The sequence below is a fragment of the Scyliorhinus canicula genome, chromosome 2, assembly GCF_902713615.1.
Source record: "Scyliorhinus canicula chromosome 2, sScyCan1.1, whole genome shotgun sequence".
In the NCBI taxonomy this organism is placed as follows: Eukaryota; Metazoa; Chordata; class Chondrichthyes; order Carcharhiniformes; family Scyliorhinidae; genus Scyliorhinus; species Scyliorhinus canicula.
In genome coordinates, this window is record NC_052147.1 from 108,524,994 (window position 1) to 108,546,695 (window position 21,702).

The 21,702-nt window shown below is 46.1% G+C and overlaps 1 protein-coding gene across 1 annotated transcript in view; it reads left to right on the forward strand.

The window, feature by feature from the left end:
* LOC119957009 (deubiquitinase DESI2) overlaps nucleotides 1–8,957 on the forward strand; it is a 215,294-nt gene extending 206,337 nt beyond the window's left edge. The window contains exon 5 of the mRNA XM_038784596.1: nucleotides 4,771–8,957. Coding sequence (XP_038640524.1) covers nucleotides 4,771–5,010 — 240 coding nt within the window. The 3' untranslated portion in view covers nucleotides 5,011–8,957. The remainder of the gene's footprint in view (nucleotides 1–4,770) is intronic.
* The last annotated feature ends 12,745 nt before the right edge of the window (nucleotides 8,958–21,702 follow it).

Sequence of the window (21,702 nt, forward strand, 5' to 3'; positions counted from 1 at the left end):
GCCCTATAGATGGTGATCAGGCTTTGTAGAGTCAGGAGACAAATTACTTGCTGAAGGATTCCAGGCCACTGACGTGCTTGAGGCATGATTTAATGGCCACGCTGCACCCGAAAACCAGCTCACCGTGGTGCAGCATAGCCAATAGAAGCTGGGAGACACCTTGCGAAGTCTAAAACGATCTTGTGAGCTGTTGCGATGTAAATCCTGGCCATTGTGGGCGGGATCAGTTTTTGGCAAATCTGCATATTAAAGCAAGACATCTAGTCTCACTTTATTGTGCAGATTCCAGAGGTACCCGCGGCATGGGATGTATCCTTCTCCACGGAGACCTCGGGAAAGCACCATTCAATACTGGTCTCCTCAAATGGAGACTAGATGGAATGACACTCATGGGGTTTCCCAGCAAATTGGAAGTCCCCAGGTGCATACCCTTTGGGCAGGGTTGGCATCACTGTTGATCGGAGCGGGAATGTCTTGTGTGGGTTTTGGGGTGCGCTGGGTGGCCCGGGGACCATCCCATAGTGTGTTGGGGCTTGGGGGGGTGGGGGTTGTGTCGGGCGCCTCCTAGATCTGGACACCTTTTAAAATGGCATCCCAATCTCTCGCTACACTGAGGAGTTCCCAGCAAGTGGAGCTCCTCAGTGCACAAAATGGGGCTGTGTGTGGCATTGGCCACACGTCCCCCACTGAAGCCCCTTCTCTAGCGCAAGTGGCATTTTATAGCCATGTGTTTCTTGGCGCCGGGAAATCCATGGCTAAACGGGCTCGCCATGAGACTTTTTTCCCTTTTAGTAAATTGCACCCATATTATTTATATGGCTAGTCCAGTTCAGTTTCCAGTCAATGGTAATCCCCAGGATATTAATAGTGCTGTAATGCCATTGAATGTCAAAGGGTGAATGATGACTGTGAAACCATTGTTGATTGTCATAAAAACTCACCTGGTTCACTAATGTCCTTTCAGGAAGGAAATCTGCCATCGTTAGCTGGTCTACATATGATTCCAGGCCCACAGCAATGTCGTTGACTCTTAACTGCCCTGTAAAATGGCCAAGCAAGCCATTCAGTTCAAGGACAATTAAGAAGGGGCAGAAAATGTTGCCCGTAAAAATCCCGTAAATGAATTTTCAAGAAACTGCAGCAACTTGCCACGACACATTCAACAGCACCTTTCAAACCCGTGCTACCACCTAGAAGAACAAGGGTGGAAGGCATAAGCCCAAACCACATAACATTCCTGACTAGTAATGATATCACCATTCCTTCACTGTTGCAGGATTAAGACCCTGGAACTCCCTTCCTAACAGCACAGTGGGTGTACCTACACCAGGTGGATTGCTGCAGTTCAAGAGGTGGCTCACCACCAGCTTCTCAAGGGCAATTAGATATCGACACATTAAATTCTGGACAACCAACAAAGCCCATTGCCCAGGAAATAATTAAACAAATATACACAGGTACCACTCAGCTTTAATACACCACCCACCTCTCTCAATCACTTCATTTTTTCTAAAATGTCAGACTGCTTATCCAACACTCTGACATGAACTAGAAACATCTTCTGAAGTAAGGAGAGATCTATTTATGCTCATACTGTGTCATGTTACAGCTTGGACGGATGCTGAGATTTACATCATCGGCAGCTTCACAAATTCAATGTATATTTTAAAATCTTCTGTGCTGTGGAGGCCTTAATGGCTCATTAGCATTCCTGCCTCTGAAATCAGGCCCAGGGTTTGCATTTCACTTTATTTATGACACAGTTCAGTGGGATATTACTCAGCCTGCAAAGGGGACATAGTGGTATTGTCACTGGACTAGTCATCCAGAGACCTCAAGTTAATACAAGTTGGGGGAGGGGAGTTGGGGAGGGACATGGGTTCAAATCCCACCATGCCAGCTGATGGAATTTGAATTCAGCCAATAAATTTGGAGTTATTAAGATAGTCCCATTAATGGTGACCAAGACATCTATTATCGATAGTCACAAAACACTTTAGGGAAGGAAATCTGCCATCCGTACCTGGTCTGGCCTACATGTGGCTTCAGACCATAGCAGTGTGCTTGAGTCGTAACTGCCCTCTAAAATGGCTTTGGCAAGCCATTTGGTTCAAGGACAAGTGAACCAAATGCCAATGATGCCTACATCCCATGAAATTTAAATCTTTCTCTCCAGGGGGTGAAAGAAGTGTGGAAAGCATGCAAAATAAGTTATTTTATATTGATTGCATTCGTTCAGGGATACAGTGGCCATGATTTTCAGGGCCGGTTTGGCAGGTGCAAAGCCTGTTATGCCGCTAACTCTTGTGAGATGACTATGATGGGATTTGTGGCGGCAAGATCTCAGGTTGAAAATTTTTCCACCCCCTGCCGCCAATTTAATAAGGCTCATGCCCTTTCTATATTAATTCAGATATCATCAAAAACTTAACACCATTGCTTCCAGAATTGTTAGATCCTCCTCTACCCCCGCCCACCCCTTAGTTTGACATCACGCCAGTCGGATTCATGACTAGTTTCCAAAAATGAAAACCAGGTGTGATGACCACGGCAGTCATGTTGAGGTGAGTGTAGCCCTTTCAGTGGTGAGGGGCAAGGCTGGGTTGTACCCTGGCATTTCTCCCTGGCACTGCTCCCTCAACTGACCCAGGATCTGCTCCCTGGGCCTGCCAACCTGGTACTTCCAGATTGACACTGCTGGGTGGGCACTACCAGGGGGAGAGGCCTCGAGGGAACCCCATTGGGGGAAGGGGCAAAATGGAGAGGGGGGCGCATTCACTGAGAATGGTGAGGATGCCCTGATGCCAGCGAAGATGAGGTGGGGATGTTTGGGGTCACCCTGTTGCCTGCGTGGTGTAGGTGGGGAAGGTGGGGGGGCACGGTGACTGGACCATTGAGTGGCGGGGGGGAAGTTGTCCCTCTGTGTTTAAGGATTGTGGGTGTTCCTCATGTCTGCCAGTCCTGATGTCCGGGATAGGGGGCCTTTAGCTCTACTTTATATCTGTAGTGCCAGAGTGACAGCGCAAAATATGCCCTCCCCACTTTTAACTTGACAAAGAGCATGATCAAATGTCTTTCCACACCCGACTTGGTGACACGCTGAAGCTGTTAAGTCTCACGAGAGCCTCTTGCAGAATTTGCAACGCTCGTAAAGTCTCGCGCAATCTAACGAGATCACACGAGGCGTCTTGATCTGGATCTTGCCTTCACTGGGTGAGATCCCCATTTACATATTTAAGTGAGCCATTTGCTCATTTAAATATATCGGTGCCTGGGAATGAACACCATCCCCTGGGAGACCTCGCCAAGGGGCCGTTTAGCATTGGTCCACACATATGTGGACAAGGCATAACGGCACCTTGATTGGTCTCTCAGGTCATCGGAGGTCCATGGGTGAGAGGACTCTGGGCAGAGTGGTACCCTGGCAGTCCTGCAGCCACCCAGGCACATGAGCACTGCCAGCCAGACAACTTGGCACTGCCACATTGGCACCTTGGCAGTGCCACCTGAGCACTCTGTCAGTGCCACCCTGGCACTACCAGGGTGCCTGGATGGCACTGACCAGGGTGCCAGGATAGCAGTGCCAAGGTGCCAAGATGCCAGGTTTTTCCGTGCCAGGGATCGGGTATGGGAGTCCCCTAGACATAAGAGGACTGAGGAGGGTTCGTGAAGCCCCTAAGAGGTAAGTTTAGGCATTGGGGGTATCCTAGGGGGGTCGATAGATCCGGGCTGCATTTAAAAATGGCCCTCGAAACTCTTCCTTCACTGACACGCTGAGCTCGTCAATACAGGAAGTGATGTTAGTGTGGCCTAGGCGGCGCATTCCTGACCAAGGCCAGAAAAAAAAGACCACTCGGTAGTAAGGTCGTTCTCAACTCTGCAGATGTCAAGAAAGGCCCCACTATACGCACCCGAAACGGGACTCTGTTTTTGTGTGTAAAATTATGCCTAAAGTGTCAGAAAATCTGGAGCGGGAAGCTGGCTGTGTTCTGTCAGTTTTCAGCCAGAACCTGACACTTGGCAATCTTTTGGAAAAATTCCACCCATCGTGTGTAAAAGTAAGATATATCTTAACATCATCAAATAAAGCGGAGAGGGTGGCATTTTATGGTCCTGCTTGCCGCAGGACGGGAATTCCTCCATGAGGTCAATGGGACTATGACCAGTGTGTTCAATGGACCCGTCAAATTGTCGACGGCTCCTGAGGTTGGTGGGACCAGAAAATCTCGGTCTCAGAATCCAGGACCTGCCAAAAATATTCAAACGTGAGGTCTATGATAATTCTTTTAAGTCTTGGAACTCAGGAGGAAATGAATGGTTGACACTGATTGTGGCGCTAACAATTGTACACAAAGACACGAGTGAAGTACAAGAGAGGCTTTATTGCTGTGAGATGCTATTCCTCCGGCGGCAGCTGTAGAATAGTATCTCAGTGAAGCTAGCGCATATTTATACACAAGCTCCCTGTGGGCGGAGCTAGCCGGCAGGGGTTACCGGAGAAACCTGTATTACAGGTACAGCCATACATCCCCCTACTGCAAGCACACATATATACAGTGGTTGGATCACCACACTGGTGTCACATATTCCTAAATTCCGCAGTATTTACATTTCTAGCCTGTGCATAAATTAACTATTTTTAGTGAAGAGATTCTTCCGTTGCTTTTGCAAGTTTGTTCAGTGATCTGTACCCAGAATTCCATTCAGTCACCCTTAGTGCTACTAAATGTTGGTTTTACCAGAGCCTGAAGTTGTGCTTGTGTCTTCCAGATTCTCTGTGGGAAGGAGATCCCTCGCTGGGTGAACCGGCTGGCATACTTTAGTTCCTGCATCCCGTTCCTCCAGAGCTGCCTGCCCAAGGAATGGCTCACGCCCGCCGCCCTCCAGAGCCACATCAGCAGCCAGGGTCTAAATAAGGACGATCAGAGCGACACAGGAGATGAAGAGTCACCTTCCACCTCTGCCTCTGCTTCAGGAACCACCAGGACCTGCAGACACACCAGAGTCTAATCGTGTCTCTGAATTGTAACTTCTTTGACCCTTTTCCAGTTTTTCATAGCTGCTCTTTTGTAGACTTTCTGTGACAGCCCTTAAAGTGCAGGCCTGGTATTCAGTGAAAACTGCTGTGGCAATTGTGTCTCAAGTGAGAGGGGTAATGTGATGGTGAGGTATGGCAACCGTGTTACCATCAACACCTTAGCAACCAGGCATATGGATAACCAAGAAGAAGATATTGGAACACAACTCTCAGATGCTCGCTCAGAACTTTTTTACGGCATTAATTGGTCACGTTTCACCTGAAAAACTAAACTTGCTTCTCTATTGAAACCTCCATGAATCACAACGACAGTCAGTTGCGATGTCTGCGCATTGAGAACATCTAACAATGTCAATAATGATATCAAAATGGGATATATTTGTAAAAATAACAATCTGGCTGGAAGTAAGACATTTCTCTCCTGAGCTGAGGACTCATCGCATACAGTCTTCTGTCAATTATTGTTTAAATGTGGTACAGTATTATTTCATCAATTTTGGAGACCCCAGCACAATTAAAAATAGAGGAGCTGTACTGGCACACAGATAGTAGTGGGTACTGCACTGGCACATAGATAAGGACTGTACTGATACAAGCAGAGACACTGTACTGACAAAGAAAAGGACACTGTACTGACATAGAGTGGGGCACTACTGAGTCCGACAGGAACATTTTATGGACACAGAGAGGGAGACTGTATTGACATAGACAGCGACACAGTACTGAGACAGACAGGGTGCTGCATGGACACAGACATGAACACAGCACTGTCTCAGATAGGAACACTGTACTAACAGTGACAGGAAAACTGCACTGACAAAGCCAGGGATACATTACTGATTCAGACAGGAACGCTCCACTGACACATACAGGGACACACTGTTCTGACACAGACAGGAACACTTTACTGACACAGACAGTGACACTTTACTGACACAGACAGGAACACTTTACTGACACAGACAGTGACACTTTACTGACACAGACCGTGACACTGTTCTGACACAGACAGGAACACTTTACTGACACAGACAGTGACACTTTACTGACACAGACAGGGATACTTTACTGACACAGACAGTGACACTGTTCTGACACAGACAGGAACATTGCACTTACACAGACAGGGAGACTGTACTGACACAGACAGAGACACTGTACTGACACAGGCAGGAACATTGTACTGACAAAGACAGGAACAGGAACACTGTATTTACACAGACATGAACACTGTTCTGATTTTGACAGGAACACTCTTATGACACAGTCACCAACATTGTACTGATACAGACAGGAACACTGTACTGACACAGGTAGGGAAACTGCACTGGCACAGACAGGAACACTGTTCTGACACAGACAGGAACATTGTTCTGACACAGACAGGAACACTGTTCTGACACAGACAGGAACACTGTTCTGACACAGACAGGAACATTGCACTTACACAGACAGGGAGACTGTACTGACACAGACAGAGACACTGTACTGACACAGACAGGAACATTGTACTGACAAAGACAGGAACAGGAACACTGTATTTACACAGACATGAACACTGTTCTGATTTTGACAGGAACACTCTTATGACACAGTCACCAACATTGTACTGATACAGACAGGAACACTGTACTGACACAGGTAGGGAAACTGCACTGGCACAGACAGGAACACTGTTCTGACACAGACAGGAACACTGTTCTGACACAGACAGGAACACTGTTCTGACACAGACAGGAACACTATTCTGACACAGTTACAAACATTGCATTGTCACACACAGGGCCACAGTACTTACACAGACAGGAACACTCTTCTAACACAGACAATAATACAGTTTTGACATGGTCAGGAACACTGTTCTGACAAAGACAGGAAAACTACTGCCTCAGGCAGGGGCACATTAGTGATACAGACTGGGGCACAGTATTGACATAGACAGAAACACTTTCCAACACAGACAGGAACACTGCACTGACATAGACAGGAACACTGCACTGACATAGACAAGAACACTGCACTGACATAGACAGATACACTCGACTGATACAGGCAGGAACACTGCCTTGGCACAGACAGGAACACTGCACCAACACAGACAGGAACACGCTACTGATACAGACTGGTACACTCTACTGGTACAGACAGGAACACTGCACTGACACAGGCAGGAAACAGTACCGAGACAGGCAGGAAAACTGTACTCACACAGACTAGGACACTGTATTGACACAGACAGGGACACTGTACTGCCAGAGTTAAGGACACTGTACCGACACAGAAAGGAAAACTGTACTAACACAGACTGGAACACTGCTCTGACTGAGTCAGGACCACATTACTGATATGGACAGGAACTGTTTTGACATAGACAGGAACACTGTACTAACAGAGACAGGGACACAGGAGTGATGCAGACGGGGGGAACAGTACTGACACAGACAGAAACACTGTTCTGACACAAACAGGAGCACATTAGTGACACAGACTGAGGCACAGTACTGGCACAGACAGGGTCGCTGTACTGATACAGACAGGGTCGCTGTACTGATACAGACAGGGTCACTGTACTGATACAGACAGTCATACTGCAGTGACACAGACAGGATCCTGTACATACAGCAGTACAGTATGGAGAGACGAATACTGTCATGGGCCACAAAGAGATACTGTGCTGACACTGTCAAACTATTGTACTTACATCGACAGAGAGATTGTACTGAAATAGGTAGGTGGACTACACTGACAGAAACAGGAGCACTGTATGGAGAGACTGATTCTGACATGACACACATGGAGGTATACTGCACCAAGGCACAAAGGGATAACATCCTGACAGTCAGAACACTGTACTGACAGTAAAATAAATACTTTACTGACCCAGGCCGGAACACTGTACTGAGACAGGCAGGGATACTGTACTGACACAGTCTGGGATACTGTACTGACACAGGCAGGAGCATTGTGTGGAGCAATGGTTACTGTCATAACACATAGGCAGGGATATTGTACTAACATACAAAGTGATACTGTCCTGAAACAGTCACAATGCTGTACTCACATGCAAATATGGTTTCCATAGAGACACATAGAGAGGGAAGCTGTGCTAACACACAAGGGTGTTGTACTGACAGACAACAGGAGATGCCACATTGATATAGCGATGGGGTACTGTACTGGCACACAGGCAGGAGGTACTCTATCAGGATATGGGCAGTTGTGGACACACTGCTGGGATACAGGCAGAAGGGGGCACAAGATTGGTATACAGACAATAGGGGTTACTGTGTTGAAATGTTACTTTGTTTTACAATTTAGAACAAACGGTGTTGAATAAAAAGCCGCAGCTCTAACACATGCCATTATTATAGGATTGGTGTTTATAATGAACTCCTGAACCATTTATTCCATAGTATTTCAGTCACAATGAAGAGTACATTTGGCGCATTGAAACTTGACACTCTACAAACTAACAAAAGTTTGTGTCCTCTTTGATTTCTACATGGCGACACCTTGGCCAATCAGGTCCCTTTTATCCTATCATATAAATTGTTGTGATTGTTCGAAATGTTGGCATTCTTATACTTGTCCTGATGAGTGCAAGATGAAAAACTTCAGCATCATGTGTTTCTTTTCAGCAATTGGCTGCCTTATGGACTGAAAGCTGCCCGAGATGGCAAGTATCCATTGGTTTGGCAGCAGAAACAATGAGAATCAATCACTTGGAGGTTGCTTCCTGCCATTGTTAGTATGTCAGCACAGAGATGTCAATGTCACATCGCCACAAGCGATGTGTCCTCACAGTAAATTTTACGCACATTGGTGGAACAAGAGGACATTGTCTTCATGCAGATTTTCTGTATAAACTGCATCTGGCTGTATGTTTTGTATCTTGCAACAGCGAACAAAATCAAAATTCTCCCCAAATTTCCTTGTTGTTTTCTTACTCGAAATCAGGTCTTGGATGACACATGGATTACATCCACATGATCGGCAGGCATACTGTGTGTTATATGTGCTCCTGTGCTCATGTGATGCAAATACGCCTCGATAGAAAATTGGCTGGTGTGTGACTCGGACCCAAATCATTTGGTAGCATACAACCATAGAATTCCTACAGTGCAGAAGGAGGCCATTCAGCCTTCGGTCTGTATCAACCCTCTGACAGAGCACCTTACCTAGGCCCACTCCACTGCCCTATCCCCTGTAGCCCCACCTAACCTGCACAGCTTTGGACATTAAGGGGCAATTTAGCATGGCCAATCCACCTAACGTTTGGACTTTGGACTCTGGGTGGAAACCGGAGCACCCGGAGGAAACCCACGCAGACATGGACAGAAAGTGCAAACTCCACACAGACAGACACCAAGTTTGGAATTGAACTCGGGTCCCTGGCACTGTGAGGCAACAGTGCTAACTACTGTGCCACCATGCCGTCCGCTGCTGTTGGATGCACATTGTTTACCCAACTGCCAATGTCAGTATTTCATTCCCTAATTTGGTGTAGAAAGCAGCAGTAGTGTACTGATACAGTGACTGTGCGAGGCAGATCAATGGCTGATCCAACCAAGGCATGAACTATTAGAAGAAAACTCACAGCCTTTTCCCTGTGACATAAATTGCACAACAATTTTAAATGAGTCATCGTCATGGTGGCAGGTGGTTGCAGCCACGATAAACATATGTTCTGCAGTTTTAATTTAAGTTAAAAAGTGGTCAGCTCTAAACAATGACAAGCGATTGGACCAGATGCCATAATTTTAAGACGTTGCAGAAAGATTGATTTGTTCCAGGAGTGATAATATAAGAAATAGAGTGTGGTTATTTTACAAATTAACTTCATTAAAACGAAAGTTAAGAAAACAATATTTAAGCTTTTCCTTCAGCTCTTACAATAACAGATTACATGCAGTTTCTTAACCTCAGCACACTAGTTCCCATTAAACTCCACTTTAATTAACCAAGCCGCTCTCATGCCGCTAACATGGACAGGCCAAGGTAATTCTTGCATTTACAAAGCAATGTCTCTTCTGTTAGGGACATTTGTTCAGAACCCCTTTCCAAAGCCTGCCTCAGTGGCAACTTTCATGAACTCTCTGGTTGATTTCCACAGCCCTCTGCCTGTGATTGTTCGAAACTACATTTTTTCTTTCTCTCTCTGATCCCACCCCCTCAAACAAAGGTTCTTCCCTCAGGTGGCTAGACTTGAATCCATTATCATTATCCTAACTGGCTGATTACACACTCCTGTTTTTACAAAAGAACAGAGCTATTCTATTCATATACAACTAACGTTCCATTGGCAGGCAAATAGTTCATTGGACTCTGTGATGGGATAATCATTGGTCAATCAAGGTTGCCCTGAATGACAATGGATCTTGAGTGGATCATCCTGGCTGAACCAGGGCATCCTGTGTATTCCCATTAACGAGGTTAGGTCTGAATGGGACAAAGTAACTCAGGCTGTGGATGTATCCCTCTAACTCTGCTGCTCGGAGTATTTTCCCTCAGTCTGTCTAACCCCTAAATTGCCTGCTACATCTTAGTTCACTTTTCAGCACCCAAGTTCCTAATATCTCCCTATCATGACAAAAGGGGCCGAACTAAGCATTGATTGTGTGTTTGAAGGTGAGCCGCCTCCATTATCTCTTTTTTTTAAATGTATTTTATTACAAACATGTATCAAAACAGGTTAAATAAAAACCCCAGGAAACATACTTCCTAGCAATCGACTATACAGTCTGTACAATTTTTTTCCCTTTTGCACCCTCCTCTCTATGAACTCTGGCTTCTCTGAAACCCTAAATATCACCACCAAAGCGTCCAGATCCACCTCCTCCTCCACTACCCTTAAGACCGACAACACTCCCGCCCAGAATCTTCCCAATTTTTCACAAGCCCAAAACATGTGCTTGTGATTTGCTGTCCCCCGTGCTCACCTCCCACACTCATCTGCCACCCCCTGAAAGAACCCACTTATTCTCGCCCGAGTCATATGCAACCTGTGCACCACCTTAAACTATATAAGGCTCATCCTTGCACAAGAGGATGTCTCATTACCCTTTGCAGTGCCTCACTCTATACATCTCTGGAGTCTGAGCTTCAAACCCTGCGGCACATCCGGGAGGGGGAGAGTTACCTGGACGTTTTGCTTCTGGAGGCAGTCACACCCGGTAGATTAAGTAATTCAAATTCAGTAAGTGTTCAGGAAAAACAGGGTGTGATTGTAAGTGAGGCAGGTAGGGGGATTCGGAGTTCAGGAGTGCAGGAGCCTCAGCCCTTGACCTTGTCCAACAGGTATGAGATTCCTGCTCCCTGTGCGGATGAGGAAAAGGGCTGTGGACAGGATGAGCCAGCTGACCATGGCACCATGGTGCAAAAGGCCATTCAAGAGGGGGGAGCAAAAAGACAAGTAGTTGTTATAGGGGATTCTATAATTAGAGGGACAGATAGTATCCTTTGCAAGCCGGATAGAGGGTCCCGCATGGTGTGTTGCCTGCCCGGTGCCAGGGTGCGGGACATCTCCGACCGGCTTGAAAGGATACTGGAGCGGGAGGGGGAGGATCCAGTTGTTGTGGTCCACGTTGGGACTTAACAACATAGGCAAGGCTAGGGTGGAGGACCTGTTTGGGGATTATCAAGCACTAGGAAGGAAATTGAAGAACAGGTCCTCGAGGGTCATAATCTCCGGATTACTGCCCGAGCCACGTGCTAATTGGCATAGGGATAAGAAAGTTAGGGAAGTAAACACGTGGCTAAGGGATTGGTGTGGGAAAGAGGGATTCCATTCATGGGCATTGGCACCAGTTTTGGAACGGGGGGGGGGGGGGGGGGGGGGGGGGGGGGGGGGGGGGGGGGGGGGATCTGTACCGTTGGGACGGCCTCCACCTGAACCAATCTGGAACCAGTGTTCTAGCGAAAAGGATAAATAGGGTGGTCAGTAGGACTTTAAACTTCTGATTCGGGGAAGGGAAAGGGAAAGCGACAGGGAGTAGGGAGTTAAATGGAAGGATAAGCAGCAGGTTAGCATGTGTGCAGGTGGGTTTAAGTTCAAGGCAGACTAGGAATGAAGCAAAAAGGAAGGATTACTTAGGACATCTCATAATGTCCAATTTCTCTAATAATGATAAGAAAGTCAGCATTAAGGCACTTTACCTGAATGCTTGTAGCATTCGTAACAAAGTTGATGAATTAACGGCACAAATCATCACAAATGAATATGACTTGATAGCCATTACGGAGACATGGTTGCATGATGGTCACGACTGGGAGTTAAATATCCAGGGGTACCAGACGTTTCAGAGGGATAGACAGGTATGTAAGGAAAGTAGACTGGAAACAAATATTTTATGATAGGACAGTTGAGGAGCAGAGTAGCACTAATAATCAAGGACGACATCAGGGTGGCATTGAGGGATGATATAGGTTCTATGGAGAATGAGGTTGAATCCATTTTGGTAGAAATTAGAAATTCTAAGAAGAAAAAGACACTGATAGGCGTAGTCTATAGGCCACCAAATAATAGCATCACACTGGGACGGGCAGTAAATGAAGAGATAACTAATGCCTGTGAAAAGGGTACAGCAGTTATCATGGGAGATTTTAATCTGCATATAGATTGGTCAAATCAGCTCGGTCAGGGTAGCCTTGAAGAGGAGTTTGTTGAATGTATCCTGGATAGTTTTCTGGAACAATATGTAATGGAACCAACGAGAGAGCAAGCTATCCTAAATCTGGTCCTGTGTAATGAGGCAGGAATAATTAATGACCTAATCGTTAGGGATCCTCTTGGGAGGAGTGATCATAGCATGGTTGAATTTAGTATATAGATGGAGAGTGTGATGATAGAATCCAATACCAGGGTCCTCTGCTTGAACAAAGGGGACTACGATAGAATGAGGAAGGACCTCGCTAAAGTAGACTGGAAACAAATAATTTATGGTAGGACAGTTGAGGAGCAGTGGAGTACTTTCAAAGAAATCTTTCATAGTGCTCAACAAAAGTATATTCCAGTGAGAAGGAAGAATTGTAAGAAAAGAGGTAATCTACCATGGGTGTCTAAGGAGATACATGAGGCTGTCAAATTGAAAGAGAAGGCTTACAAAGTGGCCAAGATCAGCGGGAAACTAGAAGATTGGGAAAACTTTAAAAGTCAGCAGAAAGCCACGAAAAGAGCCATAAAGAAAAGTAAGATAGAACACAAAAAAAAACTGGCACAGAATATAAGGACAATAGCAAAAGTTTTTATAATTATATAAAACTAAAAAGAGTGGCTAAAGTAAACATTGGTCCGTTAGAGGATGAGAGTGGTCATTTAGTTATGGGATATGATGAAATGGCGGAGGCATTGAACAAATATTTTGTATCGGTCTTCACAGTGGAGGACACTAATAACATGCCAGCAATTGACCGAGAGAAGAAGGTAGTTGAGGACCTGGAAACCATTACTATCACGAAAGAGCAAGTGTTGGGCAAGCTAATGGAGCTCAGGATAGATAAGTCTCCTGGCCCTGATGGAATGCATCCCAGGGTACTGAAAGAGATGGCTGGAATAATAGCAGATGCACTGGCGGTAATTTTCCAAAATTTGCTGAATACTGGGGCAGTCCCAGAGGATTGGAAAATGTGACGCCACTGTTTAAAAAGGGAAGTAGACAAAAGATGGGGAATTATAGACCGGTTAGCTTAACCTCTGTCGTGGGGAAGATGCTTGAGTCTATTATCAAGAAAGAGATAGGAGGGCACCTCGATAGAAATTGTCCCATTGAATGGACGCAGCATGGATTCATGAAGGGCAGGTCATGCTTGACGAATCTCTTGGAATTCTATGAAGACATTTCAAGCAAGGTAGACAAAGGGGACCCAGTGAATGTGGTGTACCTAGATTTCCAAAAGGCCTTTGACAAGGTACCGCACAAGAGGCTGCTGCATAAGATAAGGATGCATGGTGTTAAGGGTAGAGTACTACCATGGATAGAGGATTGGTTGTCTAACAGGAAACAAAGAGTGGGAATAAATGAGTGCTATTCTGGCTGGCAATCAGTGACGAGTGGTGTGCCTCAGGGATCGGTGTTGGGACCACAATTATTTACAATTTATATAGACGATTTGGAGTTGGGAACTACGTGTAAGGTATCCAAGTTTGCAGATGACACGAAGGTGTGTGGCAGAGCAAAGTGTACTGAGGACTGTAAAACCTTACAGAGGAACATTGACACATTGAGTGAGTGGGCAAAGGTCTGGCAGATGGAGTATAATGTCAATAAGTATGAAGTCATGCATTTTGGTAGGAGTAACAATAGAACGGATTATTACTTAAATGGTAAAAAGCTGCAGCATGCTGCTATGCAGAGGGATCTGGGTGTACTTGTGCATGAGTCACAGAAGGTTGGTCTGCAGGTGCAACAAGTAATTAGGAAGGCAAATGGAATTTTGTCCTTCATTGCAAAGAGGATTGAGTTTAAAAGTAGAGAGGTAATGCTGCAGTTGTACAAGGTGCTGGTGAGGCCACACCTGGAGTACTGTGTGCAGTTTTGGTCTCCACACTGTGCTAGCACTAGAGGGGGTGCAGAGGAGGTTCACTAGGCTGATTCCAGAGTTGAGCGGGTTATCATATGAGGAAAGGCTGAGTAGATTGGGATTATATTCACTGGAATTCAGAAGGTTGAGGGGGCTCTAATAGAAACATATAACATTTTGAAGTGAATGGATAAGATAGAAGTAGAAAGGATGTTTCCACTGGTAGGTGAAAGTAGGACAAGAGGGCATAGCCTCAAGATTAGGGGGAGCAGATTTAGGACTGAATCAAGGAGGAACTTCTTCACTCAGAGGGTGGCTAAAGTGTGGAATTCCCTACCGAAAGGAGTAGTAGACGCTACTTCATTGAATATATTTAAAGATAGGGTAGAGACCACGAAAAGATCAGCCATGATCTTATAGAATGGCGGAGCAGGCTCGAAGGGCCGAACCTAGTTCTTATGTTCTTATTATGTTCTTATGTTCTCAATTGATCTCCTCTCCCAACTCGCTTCCCATTTCTCCTTGATCTTCACCACCTGCTCTCCTCCCTGCTCCCCCAGCCACTTGTCTATATCCCCAATTCTTCCATCCTCTGCCACATCCGGAAGTGGCAGTCGCTCCAGCAGGATGTAACCTGGCAATCAAGAGAACACCCTCCAGACCTTTCGCGCAAAGTTCCTAACCTGCAGATACCTGAACTCACTCCCGCTCGGTAGCTTTACCCTCTCCCTTAGTTCCTCCAGGCTGGTGAACCCTTCCTCCAAATACAGATCTCACACTTTGACCGGCCCCACTTTCCTCCACCCCCTGTATACACTATCCACCCCCCCCTCCCCCGCTCAAATCCATGATTCTCGCACAGCGGCATTAACACCCACATCCTTTCCACCCTAAATGCCTCCTCAGCTGATTCCATATATTGACTGTGGACTGCACCACTGGGCTCCCTGAATACCTACTCAGCTCCATTGGCAATGCTGCCATCACCCTTGCCCTCAAACTAGACCCCGTACAAGATTCCTCATCCATCCTAACCCACTCTGCCCCTTCTGCTTCCCACCACTACCGCACCTTGTCCACATTCGCCACCCAATAATAATGAAGCAGGTTCGGCAATGCCAACCCCAACCCAACCCCCCCCCCCCCCCCCCCCCACCCACCCCCCACCCCCGCCCGCTGCCTCTGTAGCAGGGTCCCCACCACCCTCGGCACCTTCCCCGCCCATACAAAGTCCGAAATGATCGTGCCCAATTTCAGAAAAAAGGCCTTTGGTATAAAGATCAGGAAAGCCTGAAAGATAAACAAGAACCTTGGCAGAATATTCATTTTCACCACTTGGATCATCCCCACCAACGTCAAGTGCAATGTATCCCATCACTTAAGATTCTTGCTGTCCTCCTCCAACAGATTCGTTAAGTTCCACTTATGGAGCCCCGTCCATTCCCTCACTACCTGAATCCCCAAATACCTAAACCTATTCCTCGCTACTGTAAATGGCATCCCCCCTAAATTATCCCGCTGTCCCAGCTCATTCACCGAGAATACCTTGCTTTTCCTTGACATTCAGTTTGTACCCTGAGAACCCTCCAAACCTCCCCAGCAGGCCCATAATCCTTCCCATACTCTACAATGGATCCAAAACATACAGCAAGAGGTCATCGGCATAGGGCAACAACTGATGCTCTCTCTGTCCCCTCATAATCCCCCTCCATTCCGCTGACTCACTAAGAGCCATCGGCAACGGCTCTGCAGCCAGCGCAAACAACAGTAACGACAGCAGACACCCCTGCCTCGGACCCCTGTGTAAGTCAAAGCTTCGCAAACTCATATTATTCATCCTCACCCTCACCCTTGGTGCCACATACAGCAATCACCAATGTCACGAATCTCGGCCCAAACCCAAATCTTCCCAAAACCTCGAACAAGTACCATCACTCCACCCGATCAAATGCCTTCTCTGCGTCCATGGACACCATCATCTCCGGTACCAGAGCTCCCGACGGATTCATCTCTCCTCTCATGATTAACTGGTGCGTGGCCAAATCCAGGATCGCTGCCAGTAACCCCCTCATAAAACCCACATCATCCCAATTTGGCGCATACACATTTACAAACACCACCGATGCCCCTTCCAATATCCCATTCACAATCACATATCTCCCACCCGGATCCCTCACCTCCTTCGCACTCACAAACCCTATTTTTTGGTCATTAAAATCACCACTCCCCTCAATTTCAAATCAAACCCCGAGTGGAAAACTTGCCCAACCCATCCCTTCCTTAACCTAACCTGGTCCTTCACACGGAGGTGCGCCTCCTGCAGAAAGACCACCCCCGCTTTCAAGCTCCTGAGGTGTGCAAATACCCGCGACCTTTTACCAGCCCATTTAATCCCCAGGCGTTCCACGTTACCAGCCTTACTGGAGGCTGACACCTCCAATCCCCTCTCCTGTCTGGCATCTTTGCCACTAAACCCCTGCCCCCTTAATTCCACCCTGTACCTATCCCATCCCAAAGCGCCCCTTCCCCTCCCCGACCATGTTATCTATCACCATCTGCCATGTTGCAACAACCTCCCCCTTTCCGTTCCCCCCCTCCCCCGACCTTACCCTCCCGCACCCAAACAAAGACTTCTCCTGAACTCCAGGCTGCCTCCTCCAAAAGCAAACATTCAAATGCAAAACACAAACAGTCCCATGAAGCAGGATGGGAGCATCCAACCTCACATAACCTTTTCACCCCACCAACCCCTTACAATCCCAACAGTAAACAGCAAACCTAAAAAACGGACCCCTCCAAAGTGGAGGGGAGCAAAATTCGCCAAACCCTACCCCCACTTCAAACATGCTCCTAACCATTATGGAGTGCCAGCATCCCGGTTCCCAAGCATTGTCCACTTAGTTCTACCCCAGTTTATGCTCCTTAATGAATTCTTCGGCTGCTTCTGGGACCTCTGAATGTCATCCGTAATTTAGCCGGGTAGACAACCCCAAACCTGATCCGCTGCTGGTACAGCACCACCTTGGCTTTGTTGAACCCTGCACGCCGTTTCACCAACTCAGCTCCAATGTCCTGATAAATTCAGAGCTTGTTCCCCTCCCATTCGCAGGTACACTTCTCCCTGGCCCAACGCAATCTTCCCTTTCGCCACAAATTTGTGGAGTCTCACAATTACTGCCCACGGCGTCTCCCCAGCTCTCGGCTTATCCCATAGGGACCTCTGCGCTCGGTCCACTTCAGGGGCCTTATCTAGTACCCTTCCGCCACCAGCCCACGCGTATCTTCGGCAAGTACCTCGTGGCACTCACACCTTCCACTCTTTCAGGTAGGCCACTATTTGCAGGTTCTGCCTTCTCGAGGTATTCTCCTGCTCCTCCACCTTTGCCCTCAATGTTTTACAAAGGTCTCTTAGGAGTCCCACCTCTGCCTTCTGTTATTGATAATATGGAAAGATGTGTCATCTGAAAGATGGAAGTCTGGCAATATCTGGTCTGAGAGAAACATGAGAGAATACAGGGCAAGATCCCATGAAGGGTTAACAGCAGCTGCAAAGATCAGGATTATAAAATGCAGATTCCTTCTCCCAAACAAACAAAACAGGATTTTTGTATGAAGCTAAAAACAATAGTTTACACCTTCGTTGAAAGTAACTTTCTTAGTAAGCATCTGGACAAGCATAGATGAGGGTTTCAGTTGAGCTAAGTGATAAATGTAAACCTTTCAAGTTATAACCAAGTGAATTTTAGCATTACGCTAAAAGCAATGTTTCACACCTTCATTGAAATTAACTACCTTAGTAAGCAGCTGGAAAGGAAAGGATGATGTTCAGTTGAATTTGGTGACAATTCTAGGTGTGAAGTTCTGCCGATATCAAGTAAATGAAAGAAAACTGGAGACTATCAGTCTACGAGAAACATAATTTAAAGCCAAAATCAAAGTCAAAATTATGAGCTGGGGCCACAATTGGAAAATAAAACTATAGAAATGACAGGAATTGAAAGTAACACCTCTTGAAACCAAAGCATTTTTCAATATCACAAAGGAACTTTGAACATCACAAAGGAAACAATGTAATCAGAGAACTGAGATGTGAGATCATGTCAAAATTAATACTTAGTTGCATTAGAATGTTTAGATCAAAGATACTTTTTACAATCAAAGTGAAATAATAGTTACTTTACAATAAAGTCATAAAAACTTTAAACTGTTAGAAAGAGAATATAAACCCAGAGACCAGGGAAGGAAGAGACCCAGAACTCAGAGAGAAAGAGAGAAGGAATAAGAGAAGCAAGCAGAGTCAGCTTACAATCAACTCGTCATGGGAAAGATAAGACACAGTAGCCGAGCTAAAACAGCTAATACATCTAAGGAAGACTAGAATTTAAAGAGGAGGCAGAGTCAGCTCAGAGTCAGTTCAGAGATAGCCAGCAGAGCCAGCTCTCATAGCTCAGTACATGGGATCGACAAGACACGGCAACTGAGCTCACCAGCGAATACATCTAAAGAAGACCAGACTTTAAAGAAGATTGATTGTCAAGGTGGGCCTGAAGGTCCCTTCAACCAACCAGAAGGATGCAGAAGCAAGATCTTTTTACTTTCCTGTTGTTGCACGTTTTATTTGAGTGTAATTCGCGTTTATTGGAGTGTATTAACACGCCTCCGTTTAAAGGCCGTGTGCTTAACACTGCTAGGCTCTGTATGTGTATTGTCAGCTCGGGAGTCGCCAGGTGTCGTATAAACACCTCACAAATATTCCAAGGTCAGGTTCAAAGTAATAAAACGATACACCGATTAGTAAGTTCCAAACGATTAATATTTATTATTACAAATATAATAAATACGCATGCACACGCTAAGGGACTAAGCTACAACTAAACTAAGCGATCAGAATACTTAACTAAACAGGAACAGGCAAGGTCAGGGAGCGAGGCCTTCATTCCGATCTTGGTCTGTAACCTTCAGAGAGTGTGCTGGTCGCTGGGGGTCTAGTGGGGCTGGTTCGCGTAGCGAGCGTCGTATTGTCACTTACGGTTCGGCGGCTGGTGCTCAACGGCTGGAGTCAGGATACAAGTCGAAGTTCTGGGTCGAAGTCAAAGCCGGAGCACAAAAACAACAGACAGGACCATGTGTGGGGGTCTATCTTTATAGGGCCCCAATGTCCGTGCCTTTTTTGGGGCGGGCTTTCACCTTCAGGTATCGATTGGATCAGATCCTAATCGATATCTTTTGAATTCCCCCAATGTGAGGGTCTCTCCTCGATGGAGGGGGCGGTCTCTATGGTGGATACTTCTAGTGCCGCTCTGTCTGGACATCCACTTAAAGTATCTATTCAAACCCAAATGTTGCCATTGTGTGTGCCCAGATCTGGATTGCCTCATTAATATGCAAAGCGTTTTGCTATTAACACCTTTGGTTTGAGATCTTCCACCTGGCCAGAAACTAGTTTTGCTGCTTGCAAAATGCTAATCAGTCTTTGCAGACTGCTTGTCTTGGCTAAACTGCTTTTTCCCTGCAGTCTTAGCAATTCTCCATTTTGTTAGCCCAGTGTCCATCTTAGGTGGCTACACTGTAAAGACAGTGATTGCAGCTTTTAAAAGAAAACATATAATAATAAAATAACTTAATTTAACATGAAACAGTGGTTATTCCTAAGTCTACTTTACTTACTTAGCAATGTGGGACCCAGGATCGATGCTACTAAGTGGTAAGTAGATGAAATCTTCGGTGAAGGTATGGGTTATACCGGGAGATAACATGAAAATATAGTTTGACCTGAATAGCACCCACCAAAGCCTGCATCGGAGTCAGGGAGTGAGAATCCCTGTTCACCATTTAGAATGTCGGCCCTTTTTGGTATAGGGGGAATTCTAAGAATAGTGGTGAGTTTTCAACAACACTCCAGAGCCACTACACGGTCACTGTGGTCCGAGATCACTCTTTCGATCTCCTGAATCTGCGAAGCCTGCACCTCCAATCACCTCTCCACCCATTCCAGAGAACTCTTCAGGGGTGCCACAGCTCCTTCAATGCATCCTCCAGCATTTTCTTCCTTTGCTGATGGAAGTCCTCCTTAATAAAAGCCATCAACTGCTCCATCTAAGGCCTTTCACCTTGCACCAGCCCTTCCCCCACAGCCATCCTTACACTGGCTGCTGCAGCACAGGTTTCCTCTAACTCTTTAGCCAGGTCTCTCACTGTCTTCTACCGGGTTTGGTAACCAGAAGACATACCACTCCCGGGGGAAACTACTCCTCCCGCCTTCACCTCCATATTTTCATTAAAATTCCACCCAATATCGGGTAAAAAGAGCTCTTTTCTGTGCCTTCAAGCAGGAGCTGCCCTGTGGGCAACAATCATGTCCCCCTCCATTAACTCTGAAGATAAATGGAATCTGCATTCAACTTTTTGTCTCTGGCTTGTCTTGGGTGTTGGCGCCATCCAAAATAGTAAATCTTCCAACTAATTTGTTTTCCGCATTTATACCCCAGGGTTTTGTCGTCTTCATTTATCCCACTAACAGTAAAACCTGAAAGAAAATGGGTCTTTAAGATGGCAATAAAAATGCTTTTAAAGATCCCTGTAGAATGGCAATGGTAAAAGTGGATTTGTGATTTATACACACGATACAATCTCTGCACAGTGGCAATGAGAGTAAAACTCACTCTAAGGGAACACTGCCTTTATAAAAATAACATTGGAGATAATTGGCAACTAAATACTCTCCATTTGGCTGAATGAGTGTGGTTCCAACACACTCAAGAAGCTCAACATCATCCAGCAGAGCAGATCAAATGATTGACACCGCACCGCCGCCTTTGTGCAATGGGTTCGAGATTCTTGCTCCCTGTGTGGATGAGAGCAGGGACTGTAGGAAGGATGAGTTAACTGACCACTGCACTATTGTAGTAATCCACGGGAGGCAGGAGTTCCGTCACTACACCAATATTTATTTACAATAACGATATTACAGGAGCAGCTACAAACAGTGCTGCTAGCAGTCCAGTCAACTTAAGACTGGCTCACAAAGCCTACACAGGTGATTATATGCCCCCCCCCCCCCTCAATGAGCTATCATTGAGGGAGCTCATACTCCAATTGGCCAACCAATAAAGCCAATTGGAGTTCATTACAACTATGGTACAGGG